We start from the raw sequence: 18,913 nt of genomic DNA, 5'->3' as shown, positions 1-18,913 counted from the left end.
ATTAACTTCGCGCTGCTATCAATGTGATTTTGTAACACCTCATTTTAAGTTCACTTCTTTTAGTTGTTCTCAATTTTTAAGTCTTCTCGCACAATCCTGGTGCTAAATTGTTCTTCTCATAAGGTAAAGTACACTCAGACTCCTCAACATTATTAATTACTCCATTTTCATGATAATTTCACTCTGCTGAAATAAGTCCACGTGCAAGGGATTGTAGAATCTTGAAATAGATTCAGAATCCTTGCGAGCACTGCTCAATTGAAATGTCTTCTCAACTCAAATCGAACTATTGTCCTCTCAAAACTATATATTTTATCATATTTCATAATTTATATAGAGTTTCAGACTTCTCTAGATCATCTCACATGAAAATGGGTATGTAGCACCAGGATTGAAACTTCTCAAGTTCATCTCTATAAAATTGATATCTGATTTCCTGTCTTCTCTTAACACTCGTTATTATTAGAATCAGTTTTATCATTTTTATAACACCTCGTATGATCACCTCTTATACATATGACTAATTCATGGTGTTGAGTTTCAGATGAATGAATCCTCATATTCTCCAAGGTGGACCCTGGATGTAGCTGTTTTCCACAGAACAGGATATGCACACCTCAAGTTTCGTTAAGCGATCAGTGATAATGCTCGACACACCTCGACCTAGGCTCCACCCTGGAAAGTCTGCTCGAACACTCATGTCTACTCGCTTGGTATGGTCTACTCTTTATAATATGTACTCTCATTGTTTCTCTTCTATATTCATTCATCGGACTCAACATGCATGTTAGTTTTCTCAGCCTTCAGCACATCTCAAAATCTACGATTAGAGATTTATTCAACTCAGTACTCTCATGACTTCTCTTAATTTATCAATTGTTTCTTCTATTTTTCTGATGAACGTTCTAATCGTGCTTACTTGTAAGCAGTTCGTCTCTGTAAATGTTGAATTCATTGATAAATTTTTGCACTCTTCAAGATCATCTCACTGTATATGAATTATACTATGTTCTTCTCAGATTAATTATGATTGTCCTTTTCATTTAATTAATTATCATTGAACTTCTCATTTAATTAGAATTTATTGCCCTTTTCATATTATTTTTAATATTCTAGTGCTTCTCAAATTCATTAATTCTGCGCTTCTCATTTAACTTGTGCTACTCTTGTTCTGCTCATACTTACATTAACATTATTGATCAACTCAAATTCAATGTATCGATTTCTCGTTGATGATCAGACTTAGACATTGCAGTTTCACCTCGGGCCTATTTCTCTGTACTCTCGCGTCTTCTCTTTAAAATTCAGTATTCTAACCTTCGCGTTTTCTGATAGAAAAAGGAGGCTCTCGCAATCAATTTTCAATTGATTGCCCTATCACTGTGTAACCGTTGTGTTGATATTGAATTTATTGAACTCCTCAACGTCTAAGTCTGACATCAAGTGACTTCTCATTTGAACTGCTCTGGACCATCTCTTGTTTTTAATTGGATATTGTCTCTCTGAGTTTATAGATGTGGTTAATATTAGTTGCTTTTTACTGTATTAGCTTCATGCAGGTAACATATTCATTTTATGATTGTGAATGATACTTAATAAATGTTTTTATACCATCTCCAACTCAATTATCTTTTAATACAGTCCACTACTCTTTAATTAAAAATCATAACACCCTCGATTTTTTAACAATGTAAATTTATAACAGATTTGAAAGCTTGTTGCTTATAGGCAATCTGTTTCCAAGCAACAAGTTTTTGAAATCGGTTATATTTTTTTTCGAACAATTTTCAATGTCCTTGAGTTATTAGAACTGAAAATAATTGAAAATTCTCCAACTGTCAAAAATAAAAATTCGAATCGACTTGCATGCAGAAACGGCGATGAACCTTTTGTAGTTCCATATTCCCAGGACTTTTCCCGTAGATTAAAAGAGCCAGCATAGTCCACACCGCAATTGTGAAATGGTCGTGTTGATGTTATTTTTTCCTTGGGTTGATTTCTCATTAAGTAATTGATCGACTTTTCGATATATCTAAAGCAGACTAAGCCTTCATGTACGACTTCCTTCACCTAATTTGGACAGGAAATAAGCCAGAATTTCTTTCTAATCGAGGTTGGTGAAAGCTGTGGACCTTCGACTAAAAGTCGAAAATATTCGGGGCGTAGGTACTAAAATCTTCCAACTAATGACATGAGTAGAAATAATGAATATAATAATAAGAGAGAACGAGAGACGGAGAATGCTACAGCTCACCACTGCCTCGACACTCTGAAGCAAAAGCTGAGTCTGTATGCAGAACGCCTGAGAAGATATAAAAGCAATTATTGCCGGAAAAGAAACTTTCTACCGGTCACTCACATCGTCTGATGGAGAAAATGGAAAGTTACCACCAAAGGAAGCCATTGAACAATTCTGGACCGAATAATTATCAACGAAACCTCAGTTCAATGGAGATACCGGATGGATTGAAGATGAAAAGTCTGAAGCTATAAAATATGAGCCGATGCAACATGATCACACAACTGGAAAACACCTGGGCCTTCTTCTGGATCAAGAAACTTTGGATCATGCATGAAAAATTGATCTCCGCAATAAATGATGTCATTGAAAATCCTGAAAGAATGCCAATATTCCTTACACATGGCACAACGTACCTGTTACCTGAAGACCAAAGGAATACAGAAGACTCATCCAAATACCGACGAATCACATGTCTTCCACCGATGTACAAATTAATCACATCGTGCATTTCAAATCGAATTCACAACCATTGTGAAAGGAATAACATCATCGCCGTGCAACAAAAAGATTCAGTTATCTGCAATCAAGCGTTCTCCATGCGAAGGAATCTTTACGCAGCGTACATAGACTACAAGAAAGCATTCGATTCCATACCTCACGAATGGCTCTTGACTATCTTAACTATCTGGTGGATCCTAATATTGTTAAGTTCCTGAAAAACGCCATGTCAACCTGGCGTACCAGTCTTCAAATGAAAGCAGCAGATGGCACCATTAAAACAGGACATATTCCAATAAGACGCGCAATTTTCCAAGGGGATTCGCTGAGCCCTCTGTGGTTCTGTATGGCCCTGAATCCCTTGTCTCATAGATTGAACTCTACGGACTACAGATTTGCCATCAAAAGCGGCAGTAGAACTATGATGAAACAGAATCATCTCCTTTACATGGACGATTTGAAACTCTTCGCATCTACCAAGAGGCAAATGCAACTGATGCTGAAGATGGTGGAAGGATTTTCGGAAGACATCAAAGTTTGGACTAGAAAAATGTCGACTGCTGAATACCTATAACGAGAGGGAAAATAGAAGATGGTACGTTCAAACTCAGGAAAGGTGCAGAAATTGAAGCATTAAAGGAAGGAGACACATACAAGTATCTGGGCATAAAACAGGCAAGAAAAATCAAACAGAGCCAGATGAAGAGAGAACTAACGGAGGAGTTCATCCGAAGATTGAGAAGGATAATGAGAACTGGACTTAACAGCAAGAATCTGATGAAAGCTATCAATACCTACGCTTCTCGGCGCTGAGCTACTCATTCGGTATCATCTCTTGGACCACCACCGATTTAGCAGCCTTACAGAGAAAAATAAGGACGATGCTGACTAAACACAATAAACATCACCCCAAAAGCTCAATAGAACGGACCGAACTGCCACGACATCTTAGGGGTGGAGGAATTGTTGATTTGTCCAACCGTATGACCCAGGAAATTGAAGGACTTCGAAACTATTTTCTGAGCAAGGCTACTTCGTCAGAAGGAAATTTCAAATCTCTCCTCCAACTCTCTACGGCAAGACCATTCTACTCGTAGAGGAGGCCAAATATCTAGGCATTACCCTGGATAGGAAGCTTTTATGGAACTCCCATGTGGAAAAAGTCGTCCACAAAGCCAGGCACTCCCTATGGGCCTGCCAAAGGATTTGTGGAAGGACATGGGGGATAGCGCCGAAGCAGCTCCGCTGGCTATACGTCACGGTGATCAGACCATTGATCACCTATGGCTGTGTCGCCTGGTGGTCCTGCACTGAACGCGCTCTAACCCAAAACAAACTTTCCAAACTCCAGAGAACGGCTTGCCTCATGATTTCGGGGGCATTCCGCTCTACTCCAACTGCGTCCATGGAGATGCTATTAGACCTCCCTCCCCTTCACATTTTTGTCCAGGGAGAGGCAAGACTAGCAACCCACAGGCTCCACCACCTTACCGTAAACGAGCCTGACAAACTCACTTTCGTGCCCAGTCGTCTGTCGGCCCAACTGGAGGCTGATGAGGTGATGGGCATGAGAACTGATCAAATAATCACAAGAACCAGCACTGAGGGAACATTCGCTTCTCTGATTCCAAGCAGAGACGAATGGCTCCGTCACAAGGATTTCTATTTACAAGGAACTTGCTGGTTTACTGATGGCTCCAGAACCAGTCAGGGATCTGGAGCCGGAGTCTACAGCCGTAGACCGCTGACTAAACTCAGTGCTAGTCTGGGAAAGTCGGCGACAGCTTTTCAGGCAGAAATCTTCGCCATTGATCTGTGCGCAGGCCATTTACTTGATAGTGGCTGTGCGGGCAGATCAATAAAAATCCTTACGGATATTCAAGCTGCGATCAAATCTCTCGCGGCTGACAAATGCAACTCGGCACAGGTATTTGAGTGCAGATCTAAACTCACCAAATTGGGAAGTTCAAACAGACTGCAACTGATTTGGATACCTGGACACTCTGGCTTCAGTGGCAACGATATTTCGGATGCTCTGGCCAGAGAAGGCGCGACATCATCGCTTATTGGCCCGGAACCCAGTATAAAAATCTCTAATTCCTTAATCAGGGACCGAAACAACAGCTGGATAAGGCAAAAGGTCCTGGAGCACTGGCGCAACCGTCCTGGATTGCGTCACTCGCATAGGGCTATTTCAGTGCCTCCCAGCCCATACACCAGTCGCTGGCTAGAATTTTCTAGAACTAATCTGAGATCCATAATAGCGGTTTTTACAGGACACTGCAGACTCAGAGCCCACCTCAAAAAACTCAACATCGTCAATGACCCACTCTGCAGACTCTGCTTAAAGGAAGACGAAACAATTGAGCATATCCTCTGTGACTGCCCGGCGGCAGACAGGGTCAGACTTGGAGTTTTCGGCTCTCCGAAGATGATCCTAGAGGAACTCAAGAATCACTCCCCCTCCGACATCATCTCCTTTTTGGGTAGGATGGGACTAGAGGGAGAGATCTAGCTCTTTGAGCATGCTTGTGTGGTACAATAGACCGTTGGTCGCAGTGGCAGGTTTGGGTTTATCCGTCCAACACACCCAGCAATCAGTAGGCCTGTTTTGGTTCGCTTTTAGGATGGTTCCAGAACAGTTCAAAACAGTCGCACATTTATTTATTCAGCGTAAGCTCGCGCGTAGCATGCGTGTAGCTTCCCACACCATTGCTGCTCCACTAATTTGAACCGATTCGGAACCGCCTCAAGTGCGAACCAAAACAAAGCTAGTAATCAGTAATCAGTACTTCGTCAGAACTCCATCAAGAAGTTTGTGTTGCTGATACTTCTACACCGTTAAAGCTACAGCAGGACCACTTGGAAACCGTCGAACACTCTGCAGAAAGTAAAATGCAGAAACTGATTGGCAAACCTTTGCATGGGAGGCACCAGAACGTGGTCAACCATGATTACGTCCACATATCTGCGTCGAACTACTGGTTGACCTCCGGAAGGTAGTTTCCTGAGACAGAGGGCTTCATGCTCGCCATCCAGGATCAGGTGATTCCAACAAGGATTTACATGAAATATATCGCCAAGGATGCCTCAGTGGCGGATGATAGATGTCGTTATGGCTGTGCGACACATGAAACTATACAGCACATCACCGGGGGATGTCAGAAGTTCGCGCAAAAATAGACATGATGCCGTTGCCAAGATTCTTCACCAAGAATTGGCATTAAAACACCAACTTCGAAGTTCGAAAAAGGTTCCTTATTACAATTACCATCCGGATGCTGTATTGGAAAATGAACATTCCAAGCTATACTGGGATCGCACGGTTCTCACAGACCGAAAAATAACCCACAATAGACCAGACCTCATATTGCTCAATAAGGATGAGGACAGAGCACTTTTCATCGATGTGGCGATTCCAAATAATAACAATCTTCTAGATAGGCACACTGAAAAAAGTACAGAGATCTCGAGGAGCAAACCAGGAGACAGTGGAAGCTGAAAGTTGTCAAGTCCATCCCTATTGTCATATCATCTACAGGCTTGATACCGAAGAAACTTGAGAACTTGAGGAAACTTCAGCTGGACGAAAATATCTATAGTCATGCAGAAGGCGGTACTGCTGGGAACGGCGAGAACTGTACGCAAGTACATGGGAAATTCAGAGGAACACCGTCTGCTCCGACAGGAAGTGCGGGTGGAGCAGGAATCCAACCTACAGCAGGGAGCCGAGGAGCGACCCGAACCCGACCACCACCACGAGCCCGAAAACCTGGAAAGGGCTCCAACAGAGCTTAATCCTTTTGATATCTGAGATATCTGGGATAAGTGAATTTTCCTCTGGAGAGGAGTGTGAAAACCGCAAGGCTGAAGTCATAATAAAATCCTGATATTATGAAGCTAAATATTGAATTCTCTAACAAGGGGCTAGAAAAAGACAACAAACATCAATTCTGCCGAATTTTCAACGCTGCATATACTAAGTCATTCAATTTCCGAAGACGTACAGTCTTATGATAAGTTTTGAAGCATCTGTAGTTTTGAAGATTCCTCGAGTTTTCTGGAAGTAGCCTCAAAATTGTAGAGAATTCAGAATTAGTTATGAAACTGGCTGTTTATTAATTTGCTCGATCCGACGATGATTTATGATCGCACACGGAACCAATCAATTTAAGTAGACACACACAGAAATTATTTCAACTTATCAACATCTAAATAACAATTCGCTTGAGACTTGGTTGTCTACGTACCTTGAGGAGTGGCAATACCATAGCCTTTCGAATCTAACATCCCACCAATTTGGGTCAGTTCACAGTTCCTTTCGATGACATACTCGATGGATGTTGACTCCATCAGAAAGGCATAACTTCCTTTACCCTTGATAACTCTGTCAACGCCTTCCATGTTACTGGTAGTGAATACTGTGGGTTTTTGTGATTCCATGAAAGACCACATCCGCTGATAAGTGGATATGTTAGATTCCTGTTAACATGAAATTTTTTTTTAATGCATGAATATCGTGCGTACAAAACAATTCTGAAGGATAATGTTCAGTGATTAAACTTTATTTTCTCCTTGAATCACTTGATGACATTAACGATAGTTTTGTATATAAGGGTACTTCTACAAAAACAATTACTAGTAGATTTAATAATGATTTCATCTAAAGGGCAAAAATATTTTCTTTTCATTGAGTTAGATTACCAGAATTCCTATGGTGGACTTCACGAAATTTTGATTTATTCAACTATTTGGCAGCCACTCGATTTCCAAAACGAAATCACTGAAACCTTCTTATTTCTGAATATGTCGAAGAAGTAGCAGTTGAGAATCGTGCAATGGATATAAACTGCTCCACATGAGTTAGGGATATTGACTTAAATTGCAACAAAATATAGTTAAAATAAGATTTTTATGATGAAAATTCATATTAATATGATTTCAAGTTGCAAAAAATTTCAGCCTGTAGGTCTGCAGCTTAAACAGGGTGGTTGAGAAAAATCGAGTAAAATAACGAAATTTTATTCCCAGAGAATTCAAGCATTTTATGACTATGAATACAATGTATGGCCTATACGGGCATCAATAACAGCTTGACATCTTCTTTGCATACTACACACGAGGTTGTTGAACACTTCTTGAGGAATTTGGTTCCATAAATGGGGCAGAAGCTGTGACGACCTCCTGTCTCCATCTGTTGCCGTCTTCTTCTCCGAAGATAGAAACCTCGGGCGCCACCTCTAGTTTAAAGTGTTGAGGACACTCGGAACCTGTAGGCGGTATCCTACAGGTGACCAGGAGCTACAGTCAGAGAAAGTTATGTCCAGGGGTCAGATGTTCATGAAGTTCGGACAGTCCCCTATCTCTGAAATATCTTAGAAACTCTATTCGGGAGAAAAATAAAACACACAATAACCATGAAACTTCTATTCAATATCTTCTATATACATAATGATGTCGTACAGGGTATAGGGTGAATAAGCGGTGCAGAAGCAGAAGCAGGATGTAACGTGCTTTTAATGTCGAAGCGTGATGAGTGAGCAAAGTAAGAATGCGGGATGAAGCGGTCGGAGTTAGAATGAAGCAAGAGCGTAAGTGAAAACAGTGCAAGTTAACTCTACGTTGCGTACAAGCGGCGGGTAGTAACATGGGCAAAGTCGGTCATTATAAGCGAGACCGGCGTTAAGACGGACGGCGGTTTGCCGGTATACTTTGGTGAACCGAGGGAAAAACTAAACCACGGAACAAGGACGACGAACGCACCCGCGAGGGTGCCCTCGGAATCCAAGGTGTTCCGAAATCACGGGGGCTGTACCCACCCCCGTAACCCCGGTGGGTGGTCTAGTTCGAAGGGGATCATACCGGACAGTTGTGTAGGATGGGCCGTTTGAAGCTAACATCGTACACCTCTGTACACTCGGAATTCCAGGAGCGATGCAGGCCGTTTGAAGCTAATGCATAATCTCCAAGAACTCGGGCGGTACGGTTAGGGAAAGGCGGGGTAAAAAAAGGTAACAAAGGAACATACCTGGCAGGTGTGTAGGATGGGCCGTTTGAAGCTAACATCGTACACTCCCGCACACTCGGACTCCCAAGAGAGATGCAGGCCGTTTGAAGCTAATGCATCACCTCTAGGAACTCAGGCGGTACGGTAAGGGTGGGCTGAGCTAGAGACGGCGGAACGTACCTGACAAGAGTGTAGGATGGGCCGTTTGAAGCTAACATCGTACACCCCTGTACTTTTAGGATACCAGGAGACATGCAGGCCGTTTCAAGCTAATGCATGGCCTCCAGGACCCGGGCGGTACGGTGGAAGGATGACACGGAAGCATGTACGCGCCATTTGAAGCTAGCGTACACACCTACGCATACTGGGAAAGTCCATGGGGTAGTGTAGGCCATTTGAAGCTACTACACAACTCCACGGCGGAAAGAAGGGTATGTGGGAAAATAAATAAACCGGCAAATTAACCAAAAGAGTAATTAAAATAATCATACCTGAGACCTTGCCCATGTGTAACCCTTGAATGTACTTACTATCAGGTATACTTCTCGGACGGTTGATGGAACACTCTGGCTTCATTGACTGAATTTACGAAATCGCTCGAATTTATACCCGGCACGGCCCTTTTTTATACAATTGTCAAATGCGCAATTAAACAAATTCGGCATACGATATCCCCCCTTGACCTCACGCTGAAGACATCGCGATCCGGGAACACATGGGTCCGCGCGGCCTGAAACCGGTCGACTTAATCAATTCACGTTACGGAAATATGAAAATGAATAACTCGGAAACAAAACTAATTGAAAATTTGCTTTGTTACATCCCCCTCCTTCTTCGGCTAAAAAAAAAGAAACTTTTTTATAATCTCTACTACAAAATAAAATTTATTCTAAAATCACAATAAGAAAAAAAGAAAACAAAAGAACGGTCACTTTCCGGGTGACCAGGCTGGAGCCCCGGATGCGGTCACACGGATTAATTCACACTGGACTCCCATGTCCTTTTTCCTGGGCCTTTCGGTGGCTCCCTTCGGGCATCCACAATCCCTGGACCTGGTGCCCACCAGTCCGCACCTGGAGCAGAATATTAAAGAGGTTCTTCTGCAGGTTCGCCGGTCGTGGTCCGGGTATCCGCAGCGCCAGCACAACGGGTACTTCGCTACCGGTAGGTAAACCGGGGCCTTCCCTTGGGGGTCCGGAATCGGCGGTGCAACAACTCCCTCTAATTCCACCTCCTCCTGCAGCACCAAAATGTTGGCATCTCCCATATTGAATATCTGGAAGCACACGGGTCAAAGGTCTACAAAAACAAGTACAGGCAGTCTTCAAATTATCTTTAATTTGGCACCAACAAAACAAAATAAAAAAAAATAAAAAAAACTAAAGTAGGCGCTAGATATTGGCCGGGATTTTGATCCATCTCTGTCGTCCTCCCACCAGCAGCTTCAAGCGGAAGTACCGGTCGGCCGGCCAATTTACCGGACGTAGGCTCCTGGCCAGGTCCCGCATATACGGCGTCCAGTTCGCCTCCCCCGGGGGTGTCTGGGAAAGCAAACGTTCGAACTCGGCCATCAATTCCTCCCTGGTAGGCGGAGGCGGCGGAGGAGTTGGGGGTAATGGGCTTATCGGCCTGACCACCACAAGGTCGGGGAACAGCGGTTTCCATTCCCTTTTCCTCTGTGGTGGTCTCATCTTCAAGGGTTTGGTCGACTTGGGCATTCTTTCTGGAAAATAGTTGAGGGGTTCATTGTAGGGTTTGAGATCCTTGACGTGGATCTGCCTGACTAACTTTCCGCGCTCATCCCGCAAATCATAAACCACGGGTGACAGCACCCGGCAAACAGTAAACGGTCCGGTGAATTTAGGGGCTAATTTTGCGGTAAAATCGTTAACGGAGCGCGAAAGAGGATGCTCCCGCTTCATCACCCTATCACCGATATGGCATCTCCAAGCGCGGTGTCGTAGGTCGTAGTGCTTTTTCTGTTTGTCGAAAGCCTGGGCCAAGTGTCGACGTACTAGAGTGAAGATTTCTTGCAGTCTACCCAAGCGGTTGGCGCGTTCTTGTATGGTGGTCGGACTAGGGTCGGTGTCATCGGTTTCTCTGTAGTCCTTCGTGGCCTCGCGATAGATCGTCTTTGGAGCTTCCAATTCTCGGCCGAAGTTCAAGAAGGCGGGAGTAAAGCCTGTGGATTCCTGGCGGGAGCTATTGAGGGCGAAAGTGAGTTCATGCAGATGGCTGTCCCAATGCTTATGATTGTTCTCGCAAAACTGCGCTATCATGGTCTTCAAGGTTCGGTTTGTCCTCTCTACGGGGTTACACTGGGGTGTATAAACTGGTGTGACTCGATGTTGAATACCCATTTCATCCATCATTCCACGAAAAAGCTTGCCAGTGTATTGTGACCCATTATCGGAGATGACTGTTTTGGGGCACCCGTAGCGAGTGATGATCTCTTCATAAAGTGCTTTGGTTACGGCCGCTGCGGTGGCCCGGCGAATAGGTCGGCAGGCAGTCCATTTAGTAAAACGGTCGTGGAACATTACCAAGTAAACATTCCCTTTAGATGATCGGGGTAGCGGTCCTATCAGATCTGTGCTCACAGTTTCCCATGGTTGGGAAACTGGGTTCGGCTGCATTTTTCCTGGTGGTTGTTGTTGCAGTGGTTTATACGCCTGACAGGTGGGGCAGTTCCGGACGTACTTGCTGATTTCTCGATACATATTGGGCCAGTAGTAGTGGCGGGCTATGCGAGCGGCGGTCTTAGCGATCCCTAGGTGTCCTGCCGTTGGTCGATCATGGTTTTCGTTCAAGACAGCTTCCCGTTGATAGGTCGGTACACACAATTTCCAGGGTTCTGTATCTTCCTCTTCTTTTAAGTCGCTAAAATCCCAGAAATGGCGAAAAAGTCTTCCTTCTCGGACCGCATAGTCTGGATAATTTTCTGGTTGCTGGTGGACTTCCTCTATTTTCCGGTCATACCAAGAACAGTTCTGTGTACCCTTCTCTTCCTTTCCGGTTTTGGCGGTGTGTATTGTGTTGGTCGGCTCCGGCAAAGGTTCTCGGGACAAGGCGTCGGCCACTTTATTCAGGACTCCCTTTCGGTACTTGATGTCAAAATCGTACTGCTGCAGGAAAACACTCCACCGGGCTATACGTCCTGTTGGGCTCTTGATGGAATGAAGCCATTTCAGACTCTGGTGATCGGTAATGACGGTAAAATGATATCCTTCCAAGTAAGGCCTCATTTTCTCGATTCCCCATACTATAGCCAAACATTCCTTTTCCGTGACGGAGTAGTTACGTTCAGCAGGTTGTAACGTGCGACTGGCGTAGGCGATTATACGGTCGTGTCCCTCTTGGTTCTGTAATAGCGCCGCTCCAAGTCCGTCTTCTGAAGCATCTGTTTGCAATTGGAAGGGTCGATCGAAATCGGGACATGCTAGTACTGGGGATTCCGTGAGACATTTCTTTAGATCCTCGAAGGATTTTTGTTGAGCTTCACCCCAGGACCATCTCCTTCCTTTCTTCAACAAGCTCGTTAACGGAGTTGCTACTTTTGAAAAATCAGCTATGAACCTTCGGTACCAGGAACAAACGCCTAAAAATCGTCGCAATGCACGAACGGTAGTAGGTGCTTTCATTTCCAAGATGGCCCTAACCTTGTCCGGATCGGTACGGATTCCTTCGGCCGTGACCTCATGGCCTAAGTATTTGAGGGCGCGTTTTCCAAATTCGCACTTCTCTGGGTTAAGCTGCAGGTTGGCCTCTCGAAGTCGGCGAAATACTTCTCGAAGGTTTTCTAAATGCTCCTCGAATGTTTTACCCAAGACGATGATATCATCCAGGTATGCAAATGCTCGGGGTTCCATATCCGGTCCGATGATGGTATCCAATAGTCGTTGGAACGTTGCGGCCGCTGAGTGTAATCCGAAGGGCATAACTTTGAACTGGAACAAACCCCTAGATGGTACAGTGAAAGCGGTAATTGGTCGACATTCTTCTGCTAACGGAATCTGCCAATATCCTTGCTTCAGATCGATGCTCGAAATATATTTTGCGGCTCGTAGTCGGTCGAGTATGGCTGAGATATATGGTAAGGGGTACGCATCTTTACGGCTGACCTCGTTTACCTGACGAAAGTCGATGCAAAATCGGGGGTTTCCATCCTTCTTCTTCACAATAACGACCGGGCTGCTCCAAGGGCTGTTTGATGGCTCGATGATTCCTTCAGCCAGCATTCGGTCTACCTCCTGGTTGATGAGCTGCTGCATTTTGGGATTTTGGGGCCGGTAACGCTGTTTTATCGGTTCTTTCTTTAGGAGATGTATTTTGTGTTCCACTAGCGGTGTTGTTCCTTTGATGTCCTTGAACTTGGCTAATTCCGTCGTTAAGAATTCTTGTAGTTGTTGCTGCTCCCTCGGTGTCAGCTCCAAGTGGGATCCCGTCGGCCTCTCAGCAATAGTGTTAAGAGACTGGGTCGGTAGCGGTTTTCCGTTGATCATAATTTCATCGGCGGCCGGAAATATTTGTACCTTGTTCGGAATAAGGAAATCCATCCCCAGCAGGACATCATGACTCAGCCCCGGCAAGTACATCAGGGGCATCTCGTACGATTCTCCTTGGATGCTGAGCGGAAGCTTGACGGACAACGGTATTTTTGCTATACTTCCGTCAGCTAGCAGGGCGTTCGGTATCCGTTCCTGGGTTGTAGGCAGTCTTTTGGCCTTGCACAGTTCCATAACGGTGTCCCCGAAGTACGATCTGGAGGCTCCAGTGTCCAAAAGAGCTCGGAACACCTTCCCAAATATCCCGACATTGAGGTGAGGACGGCGGTCTCCCTGGTGTTCGGTGACGGCACACGAGGCGGAGGGAACAGGGGTCGGGCATGGCCTCGTAGCAAACCTTTCCCTACTTAGTTTCCCGACCTGGGACAGTCACAATCGCGACTCATAATTCCCTTTCGTCCGCATCTTGAACAAAACAACACTGCTCGGTTCCTACAATCTCCTCTTAAGTGGCCGGTTTGTCCGCATTTCCAACAAGTCGGAGATCTGGCCGGATGCTCTTGTTTTGCAGAATATGTCGCTCGTGCTCCTGTTGATGCCGGTGATCTTCTCACGGACTCTCCGGTTGTCGACGGGTCATTCTGGCGGCGGATTTCCATCTTGAGAGTCTCTATTTCCCGGACTTTTCTCAGGAATGTGGGTATATCTTGGACGTCTTGGCCCCAGAGCATTTGGCGGTAGTCAGGTAGCAGGTTTCTCTGAAGTAAGGACAATTCTTGAATTTCGCTGTACCCTCCGTGTCTCCTCATCATGGTCTGGAGGTCGGTTATATATTTTGTAACGGCCTCGTTGGGTTGCTGCTGGCGTCGGCGGATGTCCTCCTCCAGGGTGATGTAATAGTCGGTCGGAAAATAGAAAGTCCTGAAAGCTTCGGTGAAAGCAGACCACGTAGTGAGGCTGCGTTTATTGTTCCTGAACCATAGGGAAGCATCTCCGGTCAAGATTTGCGGTAGGCCTGCCAATATCCTTTCTGGATCTAGGTTAAGTTGGTGACGGACTTCTTCTATCCTTTCTAAGAATGCAGCCGGGTCTTGTAGTCCATCGAAGCTCACTCCATACTTATGTAAGTCCACGGGGTCGGCGTGGCTGGAGGTATTCTGCGGCGGTAGTGTCGGGAAAGCAGGTGGTGTCAAGTGGATCGTTGGGTTTGGGGTCGCTTGGCCATTCTTGATGAACTTGGCCAACCTTTTCCTCATCTCGTCTACCGTCCCATCCCTGCGAAGATGGAATTTATCCAATTCCACCTCGAGTTCTTCCTTCCTCAACTTGTAAATCCAGCTGGTACTCTGGTCCATAGGGGCGGTGATCGGTTGGGTTTCCTCGGCGTTACTGGTCATGTCCGGTCCTCGGTCTGGTCAAAAGTTCTCTTCCTAGGCTAACTGGATTCCTAGTTGTCTGCTTTCCACTTGGTGGTCTTCAACTCTCTTCCTAGCCACTTACACCGCTCCATTTATACCTTTTTCCCCACCTAGGAGGTAGTAGGGGAAACTTCCATGCGCAGATCCTCAGAGTGTTTTCCAGGAGCCTACACCATTTGTCGCTACGGCTGCGGTCGGTCGGAATACGGTTACTCGGTCGGAATACGGTTATTCGGGCGGAATACGGTTATTCGGGCGGAATACGGTTATTCGGACGGAAAACGGTCGCTTCTTGGTCGGCGCTCACTCATCTCCAGGTCAAGTCTTCGACACCTCTCTTCTCCCGTCTAGTTGTTGGGACGCTTTGGCAGCTCTTCACAAACAACGGTCCCTGCTCGGGCGCCATTTTGTGACGACCTCCTGTCTCCATCTGTTGCCGTCTTCTTCTCCGAAGATAGAAACCTCGGGCGCCACCTCTAGTTTAAAGTGTTGAGGACACTCGGAACCTGTAGGCGGTATCCTACAGGTGACCAGGAGCTACAGTCAGAGAAAGTTATGTCCAGGGGTCAGATGTTCATGAAGTTCGGACAGTCCCCTATCTCTGAAATATCTTAGAAACTCTATTCGGGAGAAAAATAAAACACACAATAACCATGAAACTTCTATTCAATATCTTCTATATACATAATGATGTCGTACAGGGTATAGGGTGAATAAGCGGTGCAGAAGCAGAAGCAGGATGTAACGTGCTTTTAATGTCGAAGCGTGATGAGTGAGCAAAGTAAGAATGCGGGATGAAGCGGTCGGAGTTAGAATGAAGCAAGAGCGTAAGTGAAAACAGTGCAAGTTAACTCTACGTTGCGTACAAGCGGCGGGTAGTAACATGGGCAAAGTCGGTCATTATAAGCGAGACCGGCGTTAAGACGGACGGCGGTTTGCCGGTATACTTTGGTGAACCGAGGGAAAAACTAAACCACGGAACAAGGACGACGAACGCACCCGCGAGGGTGCCCTCGGAATCCAAGGTGTTCCGAAATCACGGGGGCTGTACCCACCCCCGTAACCCCGGTGGGTGGTCTAGTTCGAAGGGGATCATACCGGACAGTTGTGTAGGATGGGCCGTTTGAAGCTAACATCGTACACCTCTGTACACTCGGAATTCCAGGAGCGATGCAGGCCGTTTGAAGCTAATGCATAATCTCCAAGAACTCGGGCGGTACGGTTAGGGAAAGGCGGGGTAAAAAAAGGTAACAAAGGAACATACCTGGCAGGTGTGTAGGATGGGCCGTTTGAAGCTAACATCGTACACTCCCGCACACTCGGGCTCCCAAGAGAGATGCAGGCCGTTTGAAGCTAATGCATCACCTCTAGGAACTCAGGCGGTACGGTAAGGGTGGGCTGAGCTAGAGACGGCGGAACGTACCTGACAAGAGTGTAGGATGGGCCGTTTGAAGCTAACATCGTACACCCCTGTACTTTTAGGATACCAGGAGACATGCAGGCCGTTTCAAGCTAATGCATGGCCTCCAGGACCCGGGCGGTACGGTGGAAGGATGACACGGAAGCATGTACGCGCCATTTGAAGCTAGCGTACACACCTACGCATACTGGGAAAGTCCATGGGGTAGTGTAGGCCATTTGAAGCTACTACACAACTCCACGGCGGAAAGAAGGGTATGTGGGAAAATAAATAAACCGGCAAATTAACCAAAAGAGTAATTAAAATAATCATACCTGAGACCTTGCCCATGTGTAACCCTTGAATGTACTTACTATCAGGTATACTTCTCGGACGGTTGATGGAACACTCTGGCTTCATTGACTGAATTTACGAAATCGCTCGAATTTATACCCGGCACGGCCCTTTTTTATACAATTGTCAAATGCGCAATTAAACAAATTCGGCATACGATATCCCCCCTTGACCTCACGCTGAAGACATCGCGATTCGGGAACACATGGGTCCGCGCGGCCTGAAACCGGTCGACTTAATCAATTCACGTTACGGAAATATGAAAATGAATAACTCGGAAACAAAACTAATTGAAAATTTGCTTTGTTACAAAGCTCTCTCAGATCATTTAAGGATTCTGGGGTGTAGGTTGATGATTATCTAATCTTCTTTGGAGCATATCCCATGCATGTTCTATGCAATCCAAATCTGGTGAGTGCGGAGGTATTGGTAAATGTGGAATTCCAAGCTCCTCGCGCGCATTCTCAACTATGACTGCACGGTGCGGTCTTGCGTTATCGTCTAGAAATTGAAAAGTTTCACCAATAGCAGCGTGAAAATTTGGCACAACATTGTCAATGACATGCTCTCTATAGTGTCAGGCGGTCATATTCCCAGGACAAATGTGTAAAAAACAAAATGGAAATGGACTGATTTAGAAGATGAGTACTTCGAGAAGGTGAAAGAGACTATTATGATCATATCTTACTCTATCATCCGAGGGAAGATCTTCCATTTGCTCTCGCAACTCATAATTCTGATGTAGGTATTGGGGCAGAATTATTTCAAATTGTCGATGGCAAGCATCAAACAGTTGCATAGGCCAGTCGCCAATTGTTGGATAGGGAGCGAAGATGTAGCTTTAACGAGAGGGAAGCCCTAAGTGTGATATGGCCGTTGAATAAATTCCGAATTTATTTGTTAGAGAAGCATTTTACCGTATATAAGGACAATAGCTCGATAACGTACCTTAAAACGTGTAGATTATTATCATGGCGTATAGCTAGATATGCATTGGCCATTCAAGAATATGATTTCGATATCAAAAATATACCGGGTAAAAAGAATATCGTTGTTGATGCATTGTCCAGATACTCAGCAATACATCCTCCAACACTTATTGATAAAATGTTCCGGGTTGTGACCCTTCTTAAGTTACCGCAGAAGTTTATAAGTTTGTTGATAGATTTACCTGAACTGCAAAAATCCGATCCGAAACTGGGAGATAGGATTGAACATGATATTGAAATACAGAAAAGGTTTATTATACGTGGGGATATTTTGTACATACCTACGTAATAAAAATGACGGTTTTTATAGATTATGTGTTCCTCAGTCAATGATACAAAAATTTGTGCAGGTTTTCCACGAAACCATCGGCTTATTCGGAAGTTACAAGACCTGGAGCAGGGTGTTGAAAAGTGAAGTCTGGTGAAATAATATGGCGCGTGATATCAAGAGTCATAAAACGTTGTGATATTTGTCAGAAAGCCAAATGTTCTAAAATGCCGAAAGCGGAATTGAATGCGATTATTCCATCTACCAAGAACATTCTAGTGGCTTGAGATATATACTGACCGCTTCAAAGAAATCGTGGTGGAAACGAATATATTTGCGTTGTGCTAGATGTGTTTTCAAAATAGGTTACTTTATACACTTTAAAAAGGGCCAGTTGTGTGGCTATACTCAATCGCATTATAAATACATGATCATTGCCCAAATATGGGTCATGTCGAAACAATTCTAACTGATCATGGCTCACAATTCACTTCTAGGAAATGAAAAGAAACGCTAGAACATTTGGGCCTCAAACATATTTCTTCTTTCATTCTTCATTTTCAAGCTAATCCATCAGAAAGAGTTATGCGAGAAGTCGGTCGGTTGGTTCGAACCTACTGTCATGAAAAACAATCGAAGTGGGCTTTTGAAGTAAAATTCTTTATGCAAATTTTCAATTCTTTGGTTCACTAAAGTACCGGATTCAGCCCACATGAAATACAATTCCGTACCGAATCTTCAAAACTTTTGCCTGATAAATATAGACTAACTCAATCTGATGGGGATATCACTGTGGATGAAAAATTAATACTAGCAAAAAATAGTTCCGAGAATAAGGCGGCACGTAGAATCATACGACATAAAATGACTACTAATCCTCATAAGGGATTCGAAATAGGAGATTTGGTATTGCTTCGCGCGAACCCGACGTCATCTCTTTTGAAGGGTTAAACGAAAAAATTTTTTTTCACTTTTCGAGGGTCCTTATGTGATTGGAAAACATGTTCCTATCTTTTACGACATGCTCGGGGTCAGAAAGAGAGAGGGATCTTTCATATCAGTCATCTGAAAGAGTACTACCCTCCAATTAGGTGATTTTCTTTTAATGATAAGTGTAGGGATTTAATCTATTTGACCAGCTTTGTTGAGTTATCTAGTATAAGGCTCATAGTCTCGACCTATAGGTACTTAGTGGGAACAATTATATCGAAATTCCTTGTCGAGTGGTACGCT

General features: G+C 44.6%; 1 protein-coding gene across 4 annotated transcripts in view; it reads right to left on the bottom strand.

Moving 5' to 3' along the window:
- The window catches only part of LOC123317996 (glutamate receptor ionotropic, kainate 2), a 227,011-nt gene that overhangs the window by 26,304 nt on the left and 181,794 nt on the right, over positions 1–18,913 (bottom strand). For all 4 annotated transcript variants that reach the window (XM_044904641.1, XM_044904642.1, XM_044904643.1 and 1 more), the window contains one exon: positions 6,991–7,222. In XM_044904641.1, coding sequence (XP_044760576.1) covers positions 6,991–7,222 — 232 coding nt within the window. The remainder of the gene's footprint in view (positions 1–6,990; positions 7,223–18,913) is intronic.

Source organism: Coccinella septempunctata, chromosome 7, assembly GCF_907165205.1.
Source record: "Coccinella septempunctata chromosome 7, icCocSept1.1, whole genome shotgun sequence".
In the NCBI taxonomy this organism is placed as follows: Eukaryota; Metazoa; Arthropoda; class Insecta; order Coleoptera; family Coccinellidae; genus Coccinella; species Coccinella septempunctata.
Note: the sequence above shows the minus strand (reverse complement) of the source record. Positions and strands in the feature narration are given on the sequence as shown.